Raw genomic sequence first — 24,704 nt, 5'->3', positions numbered from 1 at the left:
GTGCAAACGCTCAGCTGGGATTTAAATACACTAACAGTTACAGTTAAGAACGAGGTAGTTAAACACAGACATTCATGTTTGGGCGATTTAAACTGAAGCCACAAAACTCTACGGTCATTTACAAGTCAAGAAGTGTTTTATTCTTTATCGCATATTAAAACTCCTGAGCACGTCTTTGTCTCTTTAACAGGTGACCACAGTGACGCTGGAGGACTTGCCCGGCTGCAGCTTGTCCACTCTTTCTCAGTGTGCTCATCTTCAGTCCCTCACTCTCAGACGCTGTGGCCTCAGATCCTTGGAGAGCGTCAACCAGTTATCAGAGCTCTGCTACATCGATGTGCAGGTGGATATGAAGTCTCAGCTGTATCAGTCTTAATGCAGTTTACTTTAGCTGTGAGGCCTTGAACTATGACCATGAAGTAATACATTTGTCTTTTGTCTAATGTCTTTTATTTTAAAGCTTGTGAGGGTATGACTGGAGGAGTTTCAGTGAGATATCTTCTTTTTTCCTGTACAGGAAAATGACATCTCGTTTGTCGACTGTGAAAACATGACGAGTTTACGAGTTCTTAAACTGGGCCACAACAAGTTGACGTCCATCCACGGTTTAACTGGAGCTGAAAGGTTGGACGTTCTGGAGCTCTCGCACAACTCCATCACACGCATAGGTGAGGGCTGGAAAATGTCTTACAATTCAATTCAGCTCAAATTAAAAAAAAAACGTAATTTGTCCCGGGGGGGGGGGGGGGACTCAAGGACACAGAGCAGTAAATGAACGAGAGTGAAAGTATACTAAAATGTGACCTAAGATAAAGTGTCAAAAGAATAAAGCATCAAAATGTATGTTACACGTTACATTAAAATATAAAAACACGTGTTTTATGAAAGATAATAGTTAATATGAAGAACATTTACTTTCACCAAAACACACATAATAATTTGTAATCTGGAGTCTTTAGATGATTAATGAGTGATTGAGGGTGTGAAGACGTTTTGTGGACGTTAATTGTTTCAACAGCTTGAACTGCAATAATCCACAAGAGGGCAGCATCTCTCTTCTTCTCTGGCTTTGACGATATTTTTAGTCCAGCAAAAAGCTCTGAACAGTGATTTATTACTGGAAGTCAGCCCTCAGGTTGAAGTCATAAAAGGTTATTGGCTAAACAAGAGGTCAAACACGTTGATGTTTCCCCTCGGTTAGAGGACGACTTCTTTTTGACTCGCTTCTAAAAGTGAAACATTTTGGACTGCCTGATTTAAAATTTCGCAGAGGCTGTTAGACGTGCTTTTTTTCCGCTTACATGTGCCACGTTCAGCCGGTCTGGAGTCTTTGAGGAGGCTGCAGAGGTTGTCACTGGATCACAACCAGCTCATCAGCACCAAAGGACTGAAGGAGGTGTACACACTGCTCCACCTGAGCTGCACACACAACCACCTGGTCAGGGCGGAGGGTCTGGAGAACTGTGCTCTACTCAACACACTGGACCTGAGATCCAACAGCCTGACTGAGGTAAAACAGCTGATCACTGAATTTACAAAACCTCTATAGAAGGTGATTAGCAAGTTTAAGGGGAGGAATGGGCTTTATTCTCAACAGGGTTTAATGTCTGAGGTCCACGTCCTTCTTTTTCTATTTCATACTGTAAGGATTTTAAAAAGTGCAAAAGTGGAGGCTGTGGCCTTGGGTTCAGGTTCAACCTCACCTCTTTGCTGTGTGTTGTCCCCACCACTTCCTTCTCCCTTCAGCGTGGCTGTCCTGTCTGGTGAGGGCAAAATGGCCGAAAAATATCTTTAAAAAAAAAAAAGAGATTTTAAAATTTCCTACAACGTCACGACTTCTTACGGACCGTTGCTGCATTTGAAAAGAAAGAACATCACACTCTCTTTCACTTCAACACTGCTTCACCTTTGTACCGCACAGTAATGTGATTTAACACAGACTATTGCACATCCATATATCTCCCAGAATAAATCACACCCAGACAACACAACACATTTTTTTAATTGAAGGCACTGACAACGTGCAGGTTGAACAAACTTGTACTTGGACACAGAGATCTGAGACACATCAAACTGAAAACATGAAGGGCTGTAAAAAATGAAAGAGAGAGTAAGAAAGTCAGCCAGCACAAAGAAGGTGTCCTTGCAAACCTTCACAAAATAAATTAAATTATGTTATTACGGACATTTTATTCACAGGGGTTAAAATGCATAACATCAGAACCATTTCCAACAGTTTGAGAAGAAAAATTAAAATTAAGTTGCTGAAACTCGTCGTTCTCCTTTAAGAAAAGTCACTTGTTGTCAGTGTGTGACTCCGTCAAGAGGAGTACATTTTAAAAATGCAAAAAATGTTTAGATATTAACAAAGGTAATTTTTGTTGAAACCGTGCGCATGCTTCGAGCTTTGTAAGACAGCTTTCAGTTGCAGCAAATGTTTACTTGTTTCCGACGCTGATGGCTGTAAACACAGCAGCACTGAAACGAGTGACAGTGACGGATGAGGCCATCTTGACTGAGCAGGAGCAGGAGCAGGGTGAAGTTAGTCTAACCTCTCAATGTGACCGCTGTTAACTGTCATCTTCTCCCCGCTTGGCCATTAGCCCCCGAGTCTGAACAACCACGTCCTCCTCGGAGAGCTGCGTCTGGATGACAACAGCATCTCCTGCCTGCAGCAGCTCAGTACCTGCTGGCTTCCCCTCATACAGCATCTGTCAGTGGCCCAGAACAGGTACATATCCTCCAGCCCTACTTCATGTCTGATGTGACAAACTTCCTGTTTTCTCATAATAAATAAATTTAGAGAGGAGAGATAATACATTCCTTGACTTTGAGTTGACCTTTTATTGAACAATTTTACTAAATCAAGGACATAATTCATTTTAAAAAAGATTCAAGGAACTTGGATAACTTAAAATCTATCATTTCAGTTTTTAACAGCCACCACATGTATGTCGTTTTAAAAATGAAGATTTCTCTCTGTGTTTCGTAGAATTACCCGGCTGCCCTTCATGTCTGATTTTATGTCCCTCGCAAATCTTGATCTTCGATTCAACTGCTTGTCAGGTAACAGATTGACTTGATTTTACCGGCTGTTAAATCTGATTTCCTCATCATTAGAGCATACTGACTTTGACCACACGGGACAAATTTAATTTCCTTTTTCTAACTTTAATTTCCTTTATGATTTAGCTCATTTTAATATTCTGCCTTTGGTAAAGCTATTAGTCATTTTGGTTTGGAAAGTAAATTATTGTAGCTAATATTATGTGAGACTCAGATTGTGTTTGTATGAATTTAGAATAAAGACAATTTGAAGCTGTTGAATTTTGACTTCATGGCAGCTGTTTGAGTTCTCGATGCATTCTGGGAGTTCCAGGTCCATCACTATTTGTTTGATCCAGTTGATCTCTCTCTTCATAACGAGAAGTGACACTGGTGAAAATGAGAAATGAATTGAAAAATCGACATCGACATGGCAAAGTTGTGTTTCTTTTTTTAGAGCTCCAGAATTTGTGTGAAAGTCTGGAGGGCTGTCATGTCCTGCGAGAGCTCCGACTCACAGGGAATCCTCTTCAGCAGGAGAGTGGCTGGAGGTAAGAGTAAGGTTGTGGTGCTGTTTGGAGTTAAGCACATTCTTTCTCTTGTAGCTGCGTTTGCTTATAGGTAGACTGAGGCCATTTCTAACTGATTTAAATGTACCAGAAATCAATTTTTTTTCTGGATGGCTGTTCGCTCCTCTGCAGTGGAAGCTACTCAGCTTCAAATCAAGATAGTATCATAAGAAATTTCCGTAGTTCTTTCTGCGACATTCTTTAGTTAAAAAAAAATCAATTTCATCCTCCTTTCCTCTGGAATATCACCCACTCACTGTGACGGATGTTCAAAGGAGTACGCCAATGAAAAGCCTCCATTTCTCTATCACATATTCAGTCTATTGGCTGAGGTAGTCTAAACATTCCTGCAGAACGCGGGCCTTCCTGTCCACATCCCAGGATTAGCGCTGTGATCCGCGTCCGCTATTAGATTACTGCAACGTGCCACTGACACCCGTGTGTGCGCACTTCGCACTAAGGGCTCGTAATTCCCTCAAATATTGATACAACAGAAAAATCAATTATCCTCTCAGTTCAATTTGCACTTTCACTTATCATCCCCAAATGTTCGACCGATGTTAGGACAGTTTCAGTGAGTTTAGGAGAAAAATATGCCATGACCACTTACAGTTTTCATGCCTCTGTTGGCCTGTCATGAGCGATGATGTCAGCTGTTACCGGTTGGCTAAATTGTTTGGCTCCTCAGAGCTACTCACACCCAGTTAGTAACGACACAATATGAAAAACTATACTTCGCTCGCCCCTCCAAACATTCACTAAGTGTTTTGGTTTGAACATGTTTGTAGGGCTTGTTTAGATAACTTCATCTTTGCTTTTGAATTGGGAGGGTTTCATTTTTAGGACTTAAAAAAAAAAAAAGTTTTCACCTTTAAATGTTTGAAATAAAAACCGAGAAGAGTTGAATGTCAGCGAGACCCTTCAAACATTTTTTGTCTTATAGCGGCTGTGTGCCTTTTAAAACGCTTACAGGTTGAATATTACATTTCCATTTTTTGTAAATTCTCTTCATACTTCGTAATTCTCTGTCACTAAAAAACATGGCTTAGTCCTAAACTTGTCTTAAGCCTTAGCTGAAACTTTACCTTCATATGTCATTGAACTTTATTTAACCTCTCAGTGCCAACAGTGGAATTAACCCTCTGTATTTCCACCCTCATGCCCTGGCCCTTTCATCCCGTGCCAGCGATAACACCGGCTAAATTAAAGCACCAAAAGGCAAGCGCTAAGACTTACACTCCCCGTAGGCCGCCCCTGATCCAGGAGACGTGGAAGATGAAAACACTGGGCCTGATTAATCAGAGGCCGCTTGAAGAGCGTGTGTTTTGGAGGAAGTCTTCACTAAATGAAATACGGACTTGTGCCGGAGAAGGAGGAGGATGGAGGAATGTGAGCACAGCGTTTCCCCTCAGAAAGGAGGAAAGGCATTTATATCAATTTAGAAAAGGTTCAGGTTCAAGTCCAAGCGAAATAGATGTAGGGAGAATTAGTAAGAGAGATTAACGGCTTTTAAGTTGTGATGCTTTTACTTCTTTTGAAGAGTTATGAGGTTCATGTGTTTAGTTAAATTTAACAAGTCTCGGCAAATACATGTTGTACCCCACAGAAACACGCTTCAGAAATATCGTCAAACCAGCTGAGTGTAGTCGAGAGGGTATCACAGTGAAACCAGCAAAAATCCTCCTCATCCATCAGTAAGCTCCACAAAGATGGCATTCAGTTGTTACGCACATACATGTTGTCTATTCAGCGTTTTCCCAAGTGTGTCAAAGTGGCGTCTATCCCTGAATTGAATTACTCTCCCCACCTCAATGAGCTCATGTAACGATGCAAAGGTCCTATTTGGGTTTGGGAGCTTCATTTGAAGACAGCCAGCAACATGCCCGAAGGGTTGGAACCTAATCCTGATCTGTGTCGGAGAGAGCAAGTGGGCCACATCAAAAACCCTCTGAGAAAACACAGATCCGGACCTTCATGCGGTCATCTCTCTCTCTCAGGGTGGCAGGACCGTCTGGAGAGCTCAGCATGCTCTCACAATGCTACATGAACCATTTATATGGGTTTGAACCTCCTGCAACATTTATGACAATCCAAACCTGCATTAAAAAAAAATAAAAGATCACTGCCTATTTATGACATTGATTTTATGACACATTATATTTATTTAATGAACCAACACGATGCACACTTAAAAATGTAAATGGCTAGATAACATTGAGACATAGTTATCTATAGAAGTACAGTATGAAATAAGAAAACAGAAATATTGCCAAAAATAACACATTATGAGCTGTTGAAATTCTCCAAAAAAATATTTGATCCTCCTCTCGTGAGACTCAAGACAGCCGACAACTTTTCAGAGCATGTGGTGCTCTGGGAGTCAATTTTTAAAAAGAAGCCCAGTTGCTCAAAACGTTTTAAAAAATTCTGCTTCGTAGCCCGAAGGCTTGTATTCTTTTTGTTTTTTTAACAGACTTTATAGTTGATGTTCCCCTGTGTCCTGTAGAGTTTCCAGCTCTACATTTTCCCACTGAACTCAGACCACATTTGGCCTCCGCTGGTGGACGCTCCGAGTCTGTTTCTCTGGCAGATAGTTGGGATTCCTCTGCTTGGACATCCTTAGCCTCGGGCAGCCGCTACCTCTCCCCCACACTCACAAGTCATTCAGGGATCCCATCCAGTTTGAGAGGACTCTTCTTCAAACATTATTTGTCTTAGTTTGAATCCAAAGTGGCTCTGCGGCTTCTTTGTCAGAAAACAAAATGCTTATAACTGTCTCAGTATATATTCTGATTTTTACACCTGATCCTAGTGTGCATCATTCCCAGCAGCTGATAGAGAACAGCAGATGAAGCAGATCTTTGTAAATAGATTCTATTTATTCTGGAGGACAAGTGTACCCTGTCTGCTGAACAGTACTCTTATCTGGGTACATAGAGAGGGTCCTCTCCCTTGATCTTGACATGCAGCATCTCAGAAATACAGCTTTGAATACAGCCATTGAGAGATTCAGTTCAATTAAAAAAAACTTTATTTTTCCCCTGGGGTCATTTCATTTGAATAGCCTATTAAGATTTTTTTTAAATAAAAGTTCTGTTCATTTTTTGATAACTAAGACGTACGGCTTGAAATCGAGGCCTTAACGTCGGCAGATATTTGATTCTGTTTGCTCTCCTTTTCAGACCCGCTCTCCAGAAAGCCGTGCCCGGTCTGAGGGCCTTCGAGGACCAGGAGACAGACTGCTTTCCATCGCTCCCTGCTGTTCAGCAGGTCAGCTTGGCCTCAGGCAGCTTCCGAGCGTTCTGTCAGGCTCAGCTTCAGCAGACTCATGATGTACAGCAGCAGCACAGCAGGGAGCTCAGGTAAGAGACAGATGACTGACAATGTGATCGTTGCTAACGAGAGAAAACACACTTACATCTTCTGCGCTGTCAAACAGAAGATGAATAATGTGTCAAGCAGCTGATGGGAAGGAAGGATGGGATTTTCTCCTTTACGTTTATTTTCTGGTTCTCTTTAGAGAAAAATGGTCATGACTGGACCTCGTTCATTTTCTCACACCAGTTGTCATATAAATTGTTTGCACAAATTAAATCAAATTACACTTATTCCTTTCTAAAAATAGATAAGGTTTTAAAAGAGGTGTTCGCACATCCGGCTATGTCATGAAGTGAAAACACACTTGACGAATGTTCAGACGGACCAAAACGTTTTTTTTTTCTAATAAATTGGTGATGTGTAGCGAGGGTAGTGTGCTGGATTTTTTCTTTTTTTAAAAATTGAAATAGACAAGAACGTACGAAAGTTAAACAAAAAATGAAAAGGTTGAGCGACCATAACTTTATCTGTGATAGAATTGATTACAGTAGGAGATGGGTTAGAAGATGACACAACCAGGGGACAAGAGATCCCAAAATAGTAATAGTCAAATTGAAAAAGATGTAAATAAGTTCTCAACATCACACCATTTATCAACCTATCAGAGAGTCAGAGTTGCTGTCAGGAATGTTAGCTATCCTCCTGTTATGTCTGATACATAGGGCGTAGTGAGCCTTAAGACAACGTCCATCTATTTTCACAAGTCCTTCGATGTCACCGGCATCCACACACATTGACACCTCTGTGCGCGGCGGACCACCAACACTTAAAACAGTTGTCAGCTCTCTGCTTATCTTCATGACCCTTCCAAATTACACAGCACAAAAGATGAAACATGGCTGTGGCTACCAGCGCGGGTCACACCGAGGACTCCTATGGCTTAGGGGTAGCTTGGTGCTCCCTTTGCTTCACCCCTCACTGTGTGCCCTCTACCCCCCTGGCCTCTGGACAATGAGCCATTCTGGGGGCTTTGCAGGGACCGACACAGCCATTTAACCCCCGACCTGACCTTGTGTCTGACTGGGGTGCAGAGGAGGTGAGCAGAGTGCCACACGTCAGTCCACTGCTGACTGTGAGGTGGGGAACCATGGGGTTTGTCAGGCGTATGGTTTCACAACTTTTCCCTACAGGGTGCGGGGTGGTGGCTAAAATCTCTGTTTCATACAAAATGCCTCTGTTTTATACATTCAGATGTTTTAAAAAAGAAAATGAAACTGGCTTAGCAATTGAGAACGTTGTGTCGTTATGCAAACACTGTAGTAAGGGAAGGGGGAGAAAAAAAGAAAACAGAATCACATTGTTTCAGATGTACATGATTGATAAAAAAAATGAAAAGAGATATAAAAGTAAAATCTTCAGTGAAACAAAAACTTCATCCTCTTGCTACTTCACCAGAGGAAAGTGTGATAAATGGTCACACAAATGCTTCACTGTGCAGGGGACGATTTTAGCATCAGACCTTGTAGCTCAGCCCGATAGAAATTTTGACAATTAGAGTTCCTTCAGAATGTTTAATCCAACTCCTAAAGAGCTAATTTCACTAAACAATAAATGTTTTCCTACACGTAAGAGGGGTAAATGCTGAAATAACTGATGACATGATTCTTTCTGTGGAGGCCATGTTGCATATAATAAACATTGACATTATAAAGGTCAATAAATGAGGACTTTAACAAGGAATATTGTACCAGACAACATGGCCAGCAACGTGTCATAGATCATTGCGTCAGAGAACCATGTCTTTAATGTGACAGCATAGATGACAGGCTGCCTGAAGGCTCATTGGACTGTTGGATCCCTTTTAAAGTGTATTGTCAGTATATTTCCAGATTATCTTCTTCTGTTTTAGATACACTTCAGTTGCGGTTCCATGAAATTCAATTCAAAGCTTGATCCCGAAGCTTGATCTGCCTCTGTGGATCATTAGCATGCTAATGATCATGTATGACTCACATCAGAGACGTTAACGGAGTCATTAACCTAGTTTCACTCGAGTCGTTACCTTTGTCTATGGTCGTTGGAGTCACATGTTCCAAGGTGGGACTGGGCCTTCAGTTGTAAATTCAAAAATGAAAGATGGTGTCTAAGACCACCACCTCTGTTCAGAGACGATTTTTCCACCTTGACATCAATGGCTTCTTTAACACCCCTTTCAAACCAATGGTCTCCCCTGTTCCATCTAAGACTTAACCGAGGTGGTGGTCTAATAAACCACCATGTCACTGATATACAATGCTGTTTTTAATACAAAACAACTGAAGCCCCAGTTCCACCTTGGAACATGTGACTCTAACGATCCACAGACGACTGAGGGTGGTGACGACTCTTGGTGAAACTTGATTAGCCATTCAGCTAACGACTCTGATGTGAGTCATCCAGTGGTTTAAATTTCAAGCTCCGTCCACCAGAAAGTTCAGAACTGAAGAAACCTTTTGGAGGAGAGGTGAAAAGTCTTCAAGATCTTCAACCAGTCCAGGTGCCTTTGGATCAAGCTTTACATTGAATTGAGAACCTACCATCATGGAATTTATTGAAGGAAGTAAAGGCGTCTACAGAGCCATTGGGGTGTTGTTCGACACCCCCATTTATGAACGTGCATTGCAGATCTGCTGGCACATCCAGTCCTATAAAATCAAGATCGCAATGGTGGCTGAATTTTTACATCTTCAGCAGAAAAACAAGCTTCTGGCTGAGGTAACTGTTGAAGACCTGACTGACCTGCTGTTGATGGAGAGCAAGAAGTCTCTCAGAGTGCAGCTCTGGGACTTTGAGATGGACGATTTTGATGTGGACATCAGGTCTCTTCTCAAACTGGTGTGGGAGGTGAACAACAGCCTCCAGATGAGAGATGTTGAGTTTGAAGCAAGAAGATTGCTCGACTCACCAGAAAAGATGCCCTCCTCCTTTCAACATCCTCGGATCATCAGCCAGGCCCGGGAATACTGCAGGATCCTGGAAGAACAGCGACATAATGTTCCCATTTCCAAACAGTTGGGCCCACAAGAGGTGGTGATAGATGTGGTTCCCAAAGTCCTGCAGGACTTATGGGTCCCCCCAAGAACCACCTCCCGGAAAATGCCTTCCCAGCAGCTCAGTAAAATGGCTGTTGGAGTCACTAAGGCTGTTCTCGATCATGTGCTTGCTCTGTCAACCAAGCTACGACAAGTCTCCTTTTCTCGATCCATCAGAGACGACATAGTTCTCGCTGTTACAGGAAAGGTGAGACGGATGTACTCTCCAGACATGCTGAAGAAGAAGAAGAACGGCTTTGAAGCAGAGCTGTTGGACACCATCACTGATGTTGCCGTGTGGCACATTAGTGGGCTGTTTGAGCCAAATGGACAAACATGCTGATGAACACCCTGTGAGTTTCAATGTTTCCACGTTTAACTTCCCGGCACTACCAAGCCCTTCAACTCCTATAACCCTGCAAGCTGAGCCATCATTTATTTCCTCAGTCCTGGAAGATCCCTGCATTGAACCAGACTCTATTCTACCATCTGTAACCCTGCCAGCTGAAGCTACTGTCCTTGCTTCAGTTCTGAGGGGTAAAGGAGTGGGTGTTCAAAATGTGCGAAATGCAATGGCTGACATTTATGAGAGCTTAACAAATACCCTGCTCTGACATGATTGTTGTCTTGGGCAACAATCTATGTTGCGTTGAACTGATGCATTTAAAACTTTGTCTGCGTGAATGAGCATCTTCTAAAAGGTACAATATAACTTGTGTCTGACTAATGGCATTGATTGAAGAGAGTCTCAACAGATGATTTCGCCAACCATCTCTTTCACTGGTGTCATGTTAAGAAAACAACATTTGTGGCTGGTATTAAAGAATTTATGATAGTAACCAATTAATATCCATTTGTACAGAATACATTGATCATTTGCCAGTCAGTGTCACCAACAGCTTTGGCAGCTAAAACTTTTATTGTAATAAATGTATGAAACATAACCATAGCAAGTGCTGATTAAAAAGAAAAAAAACAAAAACTTGTATGGCTTGCAATTCTTCTGTCTCTTGAAGCTTTAAAAATGTGAAGCATTTGTCTTCCACCCTGTCCCTGCTCTCTTTTATCAGTGGCTTGTTGATAGTGACCCTGGAGTGAACCAGCAGGTACCGGTGGCTGGGGTCAGCAGGGTCACAATCCTTTTGGACCTCCCGACTCTTCTCTCTCTTGTCCCACTGAGACTGAAGAGCCAGTTCTTTGTAGAGAAGAGGCTGCACTACCTAAGGCTAGTGGCCCTCCAGAAGAGTATCTGCCCCCTCTGGGTTTAGGGGAGGGGGAGGGGGAGGGGGGCAGAGCTTTGCTAATAGATTCATTAAGTTTCCATTGAGGTGGCTTTGAAGTTACTTTATCCCCTCAATGAAAGAGACATTATATGGGATTGGAAGACAGAGACACACAGTTCATTGATATCACCTTGGCTGCACTGGTCAACATTAGAGGTACATTAATAAAATAAAACAGCAGGTATAATGAATTATTCAACAGCTCATGTGATTATTTTTATAATTGCATTTGAATGAATATTTACTTGAGACATGGAAAGAACGAAGTTGTCATGAAATATGTGTAGTTGGTCCTAAAGATGAACCAGTTTTAAAGCCTTCCTTACTTTAAAGCAGACTGTCAATTCCCATTTAATGACTGTGTCTTTTTAGGAACTGAAGCTCGCTAAAGACTATTTTTTCTGTGTGTTTGGTCTGACTGGGACCATCACTGATCTACAATACATGCAAACATAAGTGAGGATCTAAACCTAAAACTGTGTTGTTTTTTTCTTCCCAGTGAAGCCTTATCTCCTCTGGATGCTCTGAAGACTTCCTGTAGACATTTCACCGAGGCCCTGCAGCTTGCAGAAGACCAGAGATTCGCCCACGAATACGGTGATACTACAGTGTCAGACAGACACACCGCAACAACACTCGAAGAGACAACTGATATGAGCTGTGTCAGTATTGAGAGGAATACAGAGCAAACAGAGATGGAGGCTACAAACAGAAACAATATCAGATGCAGCTACTGGACTTTGAAGAAGTCAGCGGCAAAGATTCAACATGACGCATGTGACAGTGTTCCTGCTGGGCTGAAGATGGGGTTCAATACTACTATAGCTAACTCTGACAGTGAATACACAGTGGCAACAAAGTCAAAACGTAGCAGTTCCTCTGATTTCGTTGTGGCACCCGTGTCCAATCATCAAGACTTGGAGCTCCAAAGGTAATTCACAAAATATTCAAAGTTGACAGTGTTTACTTGCTCAATTCTTCCATCAAACTATACACTGTTGACAACAGATCAGTGGCATTAGCAGATGTTTGTATAGAAAACCTCCAAATTCTTTCACAGAACACACGACTGGACACTTCTGGCTCCATGCCTCTTTTTTTTTTTTTTTATATGAATCTGTTTTATATTGGCTCGGCATTTTATTAGTTTCTGTTGCAGAGCATTTGTCATCATTGGAACCTCCTCTGTGTGATTTACAGCAGAATATGTTGAACATCTTATTCATTTTAACGCACAGCTTCATCATTAACACTGCACTATCTTTGGGAGGACGATATATCTTTCATTTGAAGGGTGGCTCTGGCAGGCTTTTAACTCCCCAGAGCCCTGCTCTCCAGATGTCGGCTCAGAAATAAATTTTTTGTTTTTGAAAGACGAAGGTGCCATGACATCATGTAAATCCCTCACTCTGTGTGTGTGTGTGTGTTCTTTTTCGGGCAGCAAAGCAGCAGTCGTGATTCAGCAGATGTGGAGGAAATACAGACAGAAATGTGGGTACATCAGCAGCCCCGCCACAGCTGAGAATCGAGAAGGACAACGAGGAGGAGGAACTAAAAGAAAGCCACAGTCAGGAGCTTCTGTTATTAACAGAGGCAGTAATAGCCAAGATTATGCAGCAACTGTCATCCAGGTAATACTGTCTGCAGGAGTGAACAGATTCTGAGTTCCTCCTATATCGGCTTTACTGGAGTTTAAAGGCTGAATATGCAACATTTTTACACACAATTATAGCAGAAATCCAGTATATACTCTGAAACTAACTTTTGAGTCATGACTGTCTCCAGTGATTGTGACACCGAGTCACGCTGTCTGTGAAGCTGTGTTATCTCCACTGTGTTTTCATGGACGGCCGGCCGGCTCATCCCCCCCCCCCCGTCTAAAAGTTGTTTAAGTCAGTGTATATTGAAAAGAAGAATAACCTACTGTTATCGCTGCTTATTTGACTGTCACGGAAACATTTCTAGATCATGGTCATTTTGTGTCAGTTTACATGCAGTGGGAAGCTACGAGCGAACTAAAGAGTGCTAGCATTAGCCTGCTAGCACAACAATGCAGCCACAGTTGTTTTGGCTTCATGCTGGTGCTCGAGGGCGACATCTACTGGATGAAAAAGTCACATATTCTTCCTTTAAGTGCATCAAAAGTTGACTGTTTTCTAACATGAGCTGTTGCATTTAGAGCATATCTCATTATACTCCATCAGACATGCGCTCTCTGGTGCTATTTGGAAAGGATACAATCACATTGCCATTTGAGAAGAAACAACATCCACATGTGATATAGGGCAGCTATATCTGAAAACAAATGTTCTCACCCTAATCTGGAGTGAATTATAAATGCACAAAACAACATTCCCACAGAGCATGTCTCCTACTCTCTGTATCTCTGCAGCTTGTTTCCCACATTAGTTCCAAAGACACAAAATAGGAGCACACGTAAAGTATGGATGAACCTATTTCATGTTTTGTAAAAAAAAAAAAAAATCATGCATCATCCCAGTTGATGCATGATTACTCCATTCATGGAAATACAGTATTAAAAGTTGATTACATCCTCATCCTGAGGTCTATTTAAGGTCTTTAAATCAACAACATAATCATCACAACTTGACTTACTTTAATGGTTTTAGGAATCTTCAGCATGGACAAGAGACTGTCAATAAGTAATAGAGCAACTGCTAAAATGAGAATTATTCAATATTGTGGCTGAAGGCTGGAGTTACTTCCACATTGTGGTTATCTGTAATTTGTACTTTGTCACCCCTGATCATCCGTCTCAAGGCCTCAATCGTGCTGTGGAGGCTTATTGGCTTAATTCTCTGCATACACTGTAGGTGTAGGCTGCTGTTCTGAAAAACATGCTACTCAACACTTCTCCCAAATCCCTTTTCAACACAGAAAGTGTTTGATGATCCTCTTGGGCTCTCTTAGGCAGGAGATGGGGGTTCTGGCGCGGTGGGATAGTGTGTGTGTGGGTGTGTGTGTGTGTGTGTTGGGGGGATACAGAGTGATTAATCAGATTCCTAAGAAGTGCGGTAGTAAGAGTTGTAGGATTCCTGCTCCGCTCAACTTGAAGTGAAGTGTGCCCCCCTCAAGCCCATTGGGAATTGGAGGATTTAAAGGCACAATGGAGCTCCATTTGTCTCCGAACAGGCCGGAGTCACACAGAGTTCAGACAGCAGAACACTCAGCAATTAAAAGAGAGGTTAACATGTTTTATCTCCCTAATGGGATAACACACAATATTTACGTTTGCGCCGTGATTCACGAGAGGTTTTCGGCCATTTCTTCTCTGTTTACCTCCAGGCTGTTTGGAGGGGCTTCACTCTGAGGAGGAGGCTCACATCTGCTCTGGCTGCCGTCACACACACAGACACCGGAGAGGACGACACCTTCGAGGAGGTGGACATGGATGAATTTGTTTTTGATGAGGTATGCACACAAGCTCATGTGCTCCTCATGCTCACGTTCATGATTCAGTGTTTTCTTACCCCTCAACTTATCAGACACACAAAGCTGCTCAGACATAGATTTAAAACAACATACATGCATGAATATACAATCCTTTGCAAACACAAATATTCATACACAAAAACATGCTTGTGCATATGTTTAATAAATCTGCAGTCATGACAATTTGTGCGTTTAAACAAAGATGGTCATAAAAACATGTGACTGTGCAGCCAACTACAAAATGTTAACCAAATGCTTTTAGCGAAGTTAAAACATGAAATTCATGACATGAGAAGATTGTTTTGGTATCAATGTCGACCAGAGAAATACCACTGTAAAGACAACATATTATTAACACGTCAAATCACACTTATACACACATACATGTTTTCTCTGAATGACCAGTAGTGAAATTTAAGCTCTTTGGTCAAATTGAAAGATGCAATCACATATACACTAACAAAGATCTAATGCACACTGTGCAATGTTTTCTCTGGAAGACTTAGTTTATGAACTTTGGTGCTAAACAATCTTAGTTTTCAGTTCTTTAACCTGTGGATAGAAACCATGCGACAGTGTAGGAAAAAAAAAAGTTCACCAAAGAAAAAAAAAACGATGTCTACTTGAGGCTTGTTGCAAAAGCCAAGGTATTTGTTGGGAGGCTTAAGCCTCGCCTTCGCTCTAGTCCACTTATTAGCCTGTGTGTAGACTGATTGAAAGTTTAGAAAGTATTTACATCATTGTTGTGCTTCACAACGCCTCTTCAGAAAACAATCGCTGATCTCACTGAGACTACGTTCATGTCTCATACAGTAACATCTCCCAACTCAAGGCAACTTGGAGGCATTCTTCTGTTGTTTGTGAGCAGATGAAATGAGGACAGCGTGGGTGGGATATAATTGTGCCGTGTCGCCACCCAAGGCCCAACAATGACAAACATAAACTTACCTATCTACACACCTATTCATTCATAATAATCATGTCTGCAAATATTTAGGATCTCTTATTTAACCTCATCCTGACACTGAAGAACTCACCTCCCTATATCATATCCACTATCAGGCACATATATTAAAGAGAGTGTTAGATGTGGTTCCATATATATTTGATTTTCACCTCTTTGTGTCGACTATTATATTGAGAATCTAAACTTTATTTTTCTTTTCAATAAAAAAAAAAAAAGGCAGCACTGGAGAAACACTGGACGACGCTTTGTGAAGAGCCACCTCCCAGATGTTACAGTGAATCAGAGCAGCAGCTGTCTCTTGAGGTAAAGCAAACGTTCAAGGTCAATATGTAATCCTGGTAAACCTACTTGGCTGGTCGTGATCTGGAATCACCAGATATCAATGGCATCACCAAACGCCCCCCCTCCCCCTTCCCTGGTTGATCTTTAAATGTATTCTTTAAGAAAACAAGATTATTTCCGGGAGGACTGAAGGTTGTCATATTTCATGCAGGCGGACTGTCGTGTGTTTTTTTACCTCTCGTTGGATCTTTTCTTTGGAGCGTGCTCAGGGCTGTACATCATGGTCGTCGCTTTAGGCCAGCTGATGTGATGCAGCTGCTGTCGTGGCCAGCTTCAGTGTGTTGACACTGAGGTACACATCAAAGTCGGGAATGTAGAATTTAGAGCTTCCACAAAGAGAAAATGGGATCTTGAGGGTAATTAAACTGTTAGTTGGACTTAAATATGAGCATTCCTATAGTGTATAAACTTTCTGTGGTGAACAGTGTCAGCCACATACCTCAAAAGAAAACACGAGTTAGATATAACTTAACATTGTTATACACATTGTTTTCTATTTTCCCTGTACTAAGGAGGGCCTGTGTCTGGACAAAGTGTATATTGTATTTTTTAATTTGAAGATTAAGCATCAAACTTTTTATAAACACCTCAAGTCAGGATTCATCTTTTAATCAAGTGAAGGAAAAGTTACTCAAACTGTTTTGAATGATGTTTTATTGTTGGAATTCATAGATAAATTGAAGCCACTATAAAGAAAAGCAGCTTTATATCAATGTGTATGAGCTGTAAGGTCAGCTTTTAAGAACCAAGTCAGAGGGACAGACTTTTTTGGTGACATTGGTGCATATATGTATTTCAGCCTCCCGGGACCTTTCCTGAAGCCTCCCAGTACATGCTCCCTCCACCGCATGTACGCAGGTCAAAGCAGGCCTGGGTGGATGAAGAACAGGTGGTTTCAGCTGAGCAGAGAGTTTCTCCTGTGAGCTCCACCAGGTAGGGCAACCCATCTACGCATAGTTTAGTTTATCTATTCAGCGCACACACACAAAAAAAAAGTGCAAAGAGGGAATGAAGCCCAGCGGACCTGTACAAGAGTTCCAGTCAGTTTATACAGTATTTACAAGGCTATAAAAATAAACTTTTAAAAAGTAAGGAGATAAAGTACTAACATAATCAATGATATATGGAGAAAAAAGAAAAAGGCAAAGGACACAAATTCATTGTAAATCAAGACATAAGGGGAGAAGATCCATACACTGATGTTAAATCTGGACTTCCGTTGATAGCATGAAAACTTGTAGTTTAGTTTATTTACACACAGGAATGACTCCTAAACACAGATGTGAGTTAGCATTTAACACTGTGGTTTCTATCCTCTGAAAGTCAATGAGACACATCAAACATGAAAACTGTAAAAATGAAGAAGGACATACTCAGAGGCCTTTATTAAAATGGATCAATCGTTTTTAAAAGACGACGTGTTTTGACCATATTTTATTATCTCTATCCGTCATGGTCAAGATGGGATTCATTTTCAGATCAATCCCAGCCCATGTAAAAACTGCTTATACAGTGCCTGCTGTTATTGGCTGTTATATACAGCTCATGTGATTCTTTATCGATGTGTTTTTGTAAAATGATTTCAGAAGTAAATCTCCTGCCTCGACACCAGTGCTCAGCGGTCTCACCGAGAGATCTGAAAAGATTCTCGAAGAATGGTAAACCATGATTTCTTTCCCTTCTTTATGACGTCTATAAACACAATTTAATGTTTTTTTTTGTATTGCTGTGTATGTGTGTATGTGTGAGCTAGATTCCTCTTGTCTTCTTTAGGGGCTTCACACACAGCCACACAGCTCTTCTGATGCTGAAAAGGGCTCAGAAGATGAAGTCAAAGAAGCAACAGCCGAGGAAAAGTCAGTATTTGAACATGAAGAAGTGTACAAGTAACAATGTCTTACATGTGCCTCTATTCCTCTGTGTGCAATATTACAGCTTAAACCAAAACATTATGATGTAAATTGTTAGCAAAATACACAATTAATAACATTGTTAAGGCAGATGTAGATGGTTTCTTTCTTCGATATTTTAAACAGCACAGACGGATCTGTAAAGACAAAAGGGGACATGTCTACTGTACTTAGTGCTTCCTGCTTTCTTTGTTCATAACCCTTTATTCAACAGCAGCAAACATTTCCACCCTGTGTATGTTAATGAGCCGTAACAGACGGCAGAAGCCCGCGCCCGTCGCCTCTTATTCGACCTCATTTCAAATCCTGCAAAGGAAATGGCGATTGCCAAGAAACGTCCTGACAAGTCATCCCGTGATGATTTTCAGTACGGTTCACTGTAGTGGGGCTGTGCGCGGCTGCAGTGAAAGGTGACCTCACCTCAGCTCTGCTCCAAGAAACAGTAGTCCTGCCACGGGTATCATGCCACAGTCGTGTAGAGGCAGGGCTGCTCTTTGTTCAGCGTCTCTTTATAAATGCACAGTTCCAAAGGCAGGCCTCTTGTCATCTCGCTCCACAGACAAACAGGTCTATGTCGACGTTAACTCCTGATGACAAGAGGCCTCAGTGGAACCAGAGCACTGTTCTAATATTTTCCGAATGTAAGGATCTGGTTTTCTGCTTCTGTTTCTCTGCCTGGCTTGTCCTTCTTTGACCTGTTCTTTCTCTCTCACTCTCTTAGATCCAACCGCCCGGCTGACTTTGTTCAGCCACTGCAGTTACCAAATGGATCCAGTGGGGGCATCGAACAGGCGAGCTAAGCGCAATAGAAATGATAGAAAGGGTAGGACTGACTTTACCTGTGTTTACTCTGATGAAAGTCAAATGTATAGAGTGAAAACTGCTTCAGTTTTGGACCGATGTGTCCCGAAGGCCAACATTAAGGAAGCTCCCAAATCTTTGATTCTTATTGGTCGAGCACCATTTTTGGAGTTGTTGCGAATTAACCACAAAAAAGCAGACGATGTCAACTTTGATTTCATGTTCAGCTTTATCTTGAAATTGCAAACTGCGTACAAAACTGCACAGTCAGCCAAAATGGCAGCCAAAAAAATTGAAGCACTGAGGATTTTACAGAAGAGGAAACAATAAAAAGGGGGAAAAGACGGCCGCTGCAGAAACTAGAAATGAGACGATGCAGTCTGAAGACAAACTCCAAAAAGGAAGCAGACGTTTAGAAACTAAATAAGACACACGTCCAGTTCCAGCGATACTCCATCAATAGTTCGTCTATGACAGGAAGTTGTTACAGAGAAAAATGATTGTAGATATGCAGATCTGGTGCTTATGTCAAGGGCATGTTTGAACCTTTAAGCGCTTGTGTCACGTATTAAAAAGAATTCAGCATTTTACTCAGCGCTTCACTGTTTGGACACCTACCTAATACGTGGCCCAATTTCCCTTTTTAATGTGTTTACACCAATAGATGAGCTTTAAGCTACCAAAGAGCGGTGACTTCGATGTAAAGCAGCGCAATAGTCTGAAGAGGTAAATTCCTCCCACCATATTTTTCCTTCTGTGGCCTCTCGCCCTGCACCGAGGTGGGTCGATGATTTGACTTTGTGACATCCACAGCCAGACTTAAAAGGGAGGAAGAGCTGGAGGGAGGGCAGCACAGAGGACTGTGGACGTCTGCTTTTATCAGAGTCTGTCTCCACCTTTCCCCTCCACCTCCACCCAGCAGGGTCAAGGCCTCACTTGCAGAGGGCACGGTGCTTGCGGTCATCCAGCAGTCAGGGTGACGCTGTAACAACAAAGGTCACCAACAGTCAGTGAAATGACTCTCTCTGGTCCAGCTTCAGCGCTGCCGTGAGCGTTAAAATACCTGAGAAACTCAATATGTTTGTTTGTCTTTTACAGCCTATTCTTTTGGTTTTGGCATCCTTTTTGTTTCACTTTCTCTTTTTCAGAGATAGATGTATTCATTTCTGTGAATCTGGTTCATTATCATCATCAGCTCACTTTATAAAACGTCTTTGTTTGACATTTAGCTGCAATGATTCTGAGGAGTGTTTCTAAACCTCCTGACACCTGTTTAGTTCGTAGTTAATAATTGACTGTCATTGGAAGATGATGGACTAACTAATCTTTAGCATTCGCTCGACGGCAGCTGGATCTTTCTAAAAGATGAAGAAGTGACAAGATCATTCTGCTTCCATTTTGAGCTGCATCTGTTTCAAGTCAGCGTTTCATCTCTCTTCTTACCAACAGTGATATCGTGTCTGAGCACAATATCGTGGAAGATGAGCTCTCAGCCAACTGGCAGTGGAGAACCAGCTCCATCCAAAGGCTTTTTTACAAGCACCACAATATTTCTAGTCAATGCCTCTCCTCTTGCATTGTCTTGATGATTATTAAACAGGGCTGGTGTTCCTGTGCAATCAGCTGATGGAGTCATAGTTAGGACGTTTGCATGTTCCCTTTTTAGCTTAGTGTCCGAAGTCAGCTTTCTGGTGTCTGAATGCAAGCTGAGCCAGCCTGTCTCTGGAGGGGACTCCTGTGGTCTTTTAATAAGGCGACTGTAAGATAGTTGGGACAGAGATACAAGATTTTTGTGTTTGGGGAACTTGCTTATGATCTCGTTTCTCTGTCACTGGGCCTAAACCAGCCTCCCCTCTTTCTCCCCTGATCCTGACCTGTGGAAGGCACCCCCTCCTCCGGATCCATCCTCAGTGCCCGGGGCCTAGCCAGCCCAGCCCGGCCCAGCCAGCGCTCCCCGACAGGGGCTAACGTTTCAGGCTTTGAGTCAAGCCCCTTCTGGAGGTGATTAGCCCCAACCCATGACAGATTCTTTCCAAGATATCCGACGCGGCGTGTTTATTTTATCCGGGCTCTTTGTGTGGATGTGCTGGACATGAGTAACCCACTTGAAATGGGTATCGTCTTACATACCCAGAGAGGGAGATACTGAGGGAGAGAACGGAGCAGAGCCACAAGACATTTTCTTTTCAAGGCGAAAATATATGTATCGTTATAAAGCTCCTTATTTTTTTAGATGGTTTGTATTGTCAAGTTTTTGGTGGCTGCAGATGTTGAAGATGTTTCATGCCTTCAAGCGCTTTTTCTCCTTTTTTCTCCTCTTTCTTTTCAACAAAACCTTCCACACTTCCCCCCCCCCCCTCCTCTCTGCACACACACTCTCTTCCAACCTTCTTGTTCCATCCAAACTGGGATCCAGCCCCACTAAACATCCGTCCTCATGTCAGAGGGACACAAGAGTATATATTTTTATTTCAGCCTGGAACCCCAACCTCCTGAGCACTTAACTCGATTTCACACTTCAAGTCATCTACAAAGTCCGACTGAAACTCAATCATCTTGTTTATCATTCATCCTCCAAAATAACTTCATGTCAGACTATTTACCACCATTCATGTGCGTTCAATGTCTCTCCTGCAATCCCAGCGGAGCCTTCTCTTCGTGGTGTATGTTTGAGATGCACTTGGCACACTTAAGGAAGAAACATGTGGAGCTAAAGTACAGTCCGAGTCGCTTGCAGTGGCAGGCTCTGTGTCATGCTCTGATTCTTCTGTCACTCAGCAAACATCATGAAAACAGGATTCATCAATGTGTTTAAACTTCATTCGAAATAAGTTCAGATTAAATCTTATTTCAGCTCTTTTTTCTGAAGGTCAGGAGATGCGTTGCTCAGTTAATCAGGAGTTCATGTTGTAATAAAGGTCGTAAGGAATAGCAAGCAAGGATTCTATAAACCATCAACATAATGCACTCATAACTCTCTTTTTCATGTTGTTCAAATTCAAATTTGAGGCTTTTAATCTGAAAGACCTGGATGACAAAAAACACACAGACTGAAGATTAAAAGATCATTTTAATGTGTTTATCCGCGATCATATTTCGTCTTTTTCTTTGTACTTTGCCCATGAAGCATTAATAAATGTTAAAGGCATCAGTGTGCATTAAATGAAGGTCTGAAATTAATGCTTAGTCGAAAGTGGACGGTGTCTGTGTCCAAAGTTTTTGGTAGTTATTACAGAACAAACATTTTTCAGGCATTAAAGATATGCACTTGTCTTCATAGACCTGCTGTCATCACTTGTTGTGCAACGATAAGAATCCCTGAAGAAGAAAACATCCAGATTCAGATTCAGACTCTCTTCATTGTCTCACAAGGAGAATTTAGTTTTGCAGCAGGAGCTCGCAGAATGACACAATACAGACGACTTCGTCTGAAAAGACAGTATCAGCAACGTCAGTAGAAAATTAGAAGAATGTACAATTCAACTTAAATGGCATTTTTTTTACTCTGTGGAAATATACAAAAGTACATTATGGAGGTGTGCTAATCTTTAATAAGGATGCAATAACAGTGCTGCTCGAGTTCAAGTTTTCAATAAGCATTTGAATTGTCAGAACTCCCGTCCAAAAGTCTGCACTTTATCCTCATTTTTAATGAATACGAGTGTCAGTCTTTCTATGATGGCAGGCTTTTTTTATTATACATTTATTTATTTAACTTTTATCTAACCAGGAATGAGATTAAACATCTGTTTTTCTACCCTGGACCCCTTTGGGTATGGCAGACATTTAGCAGTCTCTCTGTAGTTGTGCATTCACAGAGTATTACTGTACACTGGAAAATCATTACGGCTGAACTTCATACACAAATGATTTGTCGAATCTGACTTTAGTAGGCGTGTTTTTGACGTGACTCTCTGTGTTGTTTGTTCCATCAAAAAAAAAAAGAAAAAAAAAAGGAGAAGATGCTTAAAAGTGGGAGCAGTGTGTCTCCTTTATCTGCAGTTTGCTGCAGGCCGAAGCCTTCATCCTCCTCCTCCTCCTCCTCCTCCACCTCATCCCAAACTCTGAGATATAAAGTCAGGCCTCTCTCCTCCTCAGCAGAGTCAGGATTGCCTAATGTGCTTAAGAGCCTTTCTTAACAGGCGTGACTCCTACAGACCCCCTCCTGATGTCCTGGAGGGGCACTGCAGGGGGACTGAGGAGGTTTAGGGGGTCGGTGGAGAGGGGGGGATTTGGTGGGGGGTTTCAGAGGGGAAAACGGAGAGTGGAGTATCTGCTATTCGAGTGCATTTTACATGACAGCTTTATTTTCTTATGGTGCTCATCTTTTGTCACTGTTTGCTCCAATAACCCTCAGAGAGGTCTGTTGTATCGCGAGTCTTCGACGTAATGTGTTGATCTATCATTGTAGAAATCTCCTTATCTTTATAGAGTGTAAGTGGCCTGTCTGTGCCCTGCCTCTCTGTGTACTTTAGGAAGTGTGTGTGTAGCCATTTCCTGGCCTTTGCTGGCCCGAGGGGAGAATCTATCACTTGACATTTTTAGTGGGGCTTTGCAATTAACCCATGAAAACTGTAAAGCCGTTTTTGTCCTTTTTATGGCTCAGCAAAAGCAAGTAAATGGCTTAAATAAATGCATCATTAGTTCCAGCATTGGGCTGTCAAATTTCATTATCAGTTTACACCAGTCGGCGGCGGCATTACTGTCAGCGCAACATAAATGTTTACTTTGAATTATGACCTTATTACAGGATGTCAGTACGGCTCGTACATCAGCTGCCTTTCAGATTTCATTTTCTAACAAACTGTTGCTTTGATTGTGTGTTTTTTTTTTTTTATATATACAAAGAAGCAGATCTGTAACAGGCCTCTCCTGGTGCATCTCGTAGCAGCTGCCTGTGACTCCTCCAAACAAATACGAAATACTTAAGCCCAAACATAAACACCAGGAGCTTTGACCACTGAGCTCTCCCCCTGAGCAGCTTTAGTTCCAGTGAAATATGTCAAACTTAGCCACAGATCAACCTTATGAGCTGTTTATTTGCTAAGCTTGAGCATCTGTTAGCACGACTCCTTTTTCAGCAGTATTGAGTTCGTCTTTCTTTCCTTTTTTAAACCTGTTATCTTTAGTTTCTCCGATTACGCAGCACACTCTCTGCTGCCGCTGTCTTCGTGGAGGGGACCTGACTGAAGAAAGAACTGCCTGTGATGTTTGTTTGAACTGTTGTGTTGATTGCAGTGGTCGAGAGCGAGCTGGGCCTTCAGCAGGCCGACGAGACGGAGCGAGGGAAGCAGCCCGTTCACTGGGACAGGGACTCAGAGAGGTGAGGCACCCACTCTTGGTCATATGATGTTTGTTTTTGTCCTGCTGAAATTGAAAGGTTGCTTTGAAAACTTGCGCCATTTTTTCTGTATCCTGATTTAGCCCTGGTTTCTAGACACGCACACACTTTGTCTTGTAAACATTCAAGTTTTGAAAAGTCTATCTGTGATTTCAAACTGAGGTGAATAAACAGCTTAACTTGAATGTTTTTAGGTTTTCTTTTCTTTCAATACAAATCATGAATTCTCTTCAGTTCTGTTAGAGACGCTGAAGTCTGATTGGTAGATATTTTAAAACCTGCACAAAGGAAACTATTTAAATGAATGACTGAATGATAAACCACTGGAGGTGTAACTATTGATTTTAAATAAATGTTTAAAGATCCAGACATTTATTGAAGACATATTCAGCTGTGAGTCAGAATTTCACTCGTATATGGTTTAAAGTATTAAAATACAAAATGAGATAAAGAAAGGAAAGATAAGAATTGGTGTTTGTGTGTCCTCACAGAATTAGGGAGGCGTTTTTTTTTTATTTCTGAACATGAAGTTTCATAACTGCTCTTCTCTTTAATTAATGAAGTATTTCTAAAGTAAAGGAGGTACATTGAGGGGCAGCATACA

General features: G+C 41.8%; 1 protein-coding gene across 1 annotated transcript in view; it reads left to right on the top strand.

The window, feature by feature from the left end:
• Window positions 1-24,704, top strand: part of lrriq1 (leucine-rich repeats and IQ motif containing 1) — a 39,767-nt gene that overhangs the window by 5,960 nt on the left and 9,103 nt on the right. Inside the window, exons 8-23 of the mRNA XM_079346299.1 lie at window positions 191-343; window positions 518-668; window positions 1,317-1,510; window positions 2,604-2,731; window positions 2,993-3,066; window positions 3,503-3,596; window positions 6,797-6,976; window positions 11,786-12,217; window positions 12,728-12,917; window positions 14,593-14,718; window positions 15,923-16,009; window positions 16,848-16,981; window positions 17,635-17,706; window positions 17,822-17,904; window positions 18,680-18,781; window positions 23,998-24,082. Coding sequence (XP_079202425.1) covers window positions 191-343; window positions 518-668; window positions 1,317-1,510; window positions 2,604-2,731; window positions 2,993-3,066; window positions 3,503-3,596; window positions 6,797-6,976; window positions 11,786-12,217; window positions 12,728-12,917; window positions 14,593-14,718; window positions 15,923-16,009; window positions 16,848-16,981; window positions 17,635-17,706; window positions 17,822-17,904; window positions 18,680-18,781; window positions 23,998-24,082 — 2,285 coding nt within the window. The remainder of the gene's footprint in view (window positions 1-190; window positions 344-517; window positions 669-1,316; window positions 1,511-2,603; window positions 2,732-2,992; window positions 3,067-3,502; window positions 3,597-6,796; window positions 6,977-11,785; window positions 12,218-12,727; window positions 12,918-14,592; window positions 14,719-15,922; window positions 16,010-16,847; window positions 16,982-17,634; window positions 17,707-17,821; window positions 17,905-18,679; window positions 18,782-23,997; window positions 24,083-24,704) is intronic.

Source organism: Symphodus melops (genome assembly GCF_947650265.1).
Source record: "Symphodus melops genome assembly, chromosome: 6".
NCBI classification, from domain to species: Eukaryota; Metazoa; Chordata; class Actinopteri; order Labriformes; family Labridae; genus Symphodus; species Symphodus melops.
This window is presented reverse-complemented; position numbering and strand designations above follow the sequence as displayed.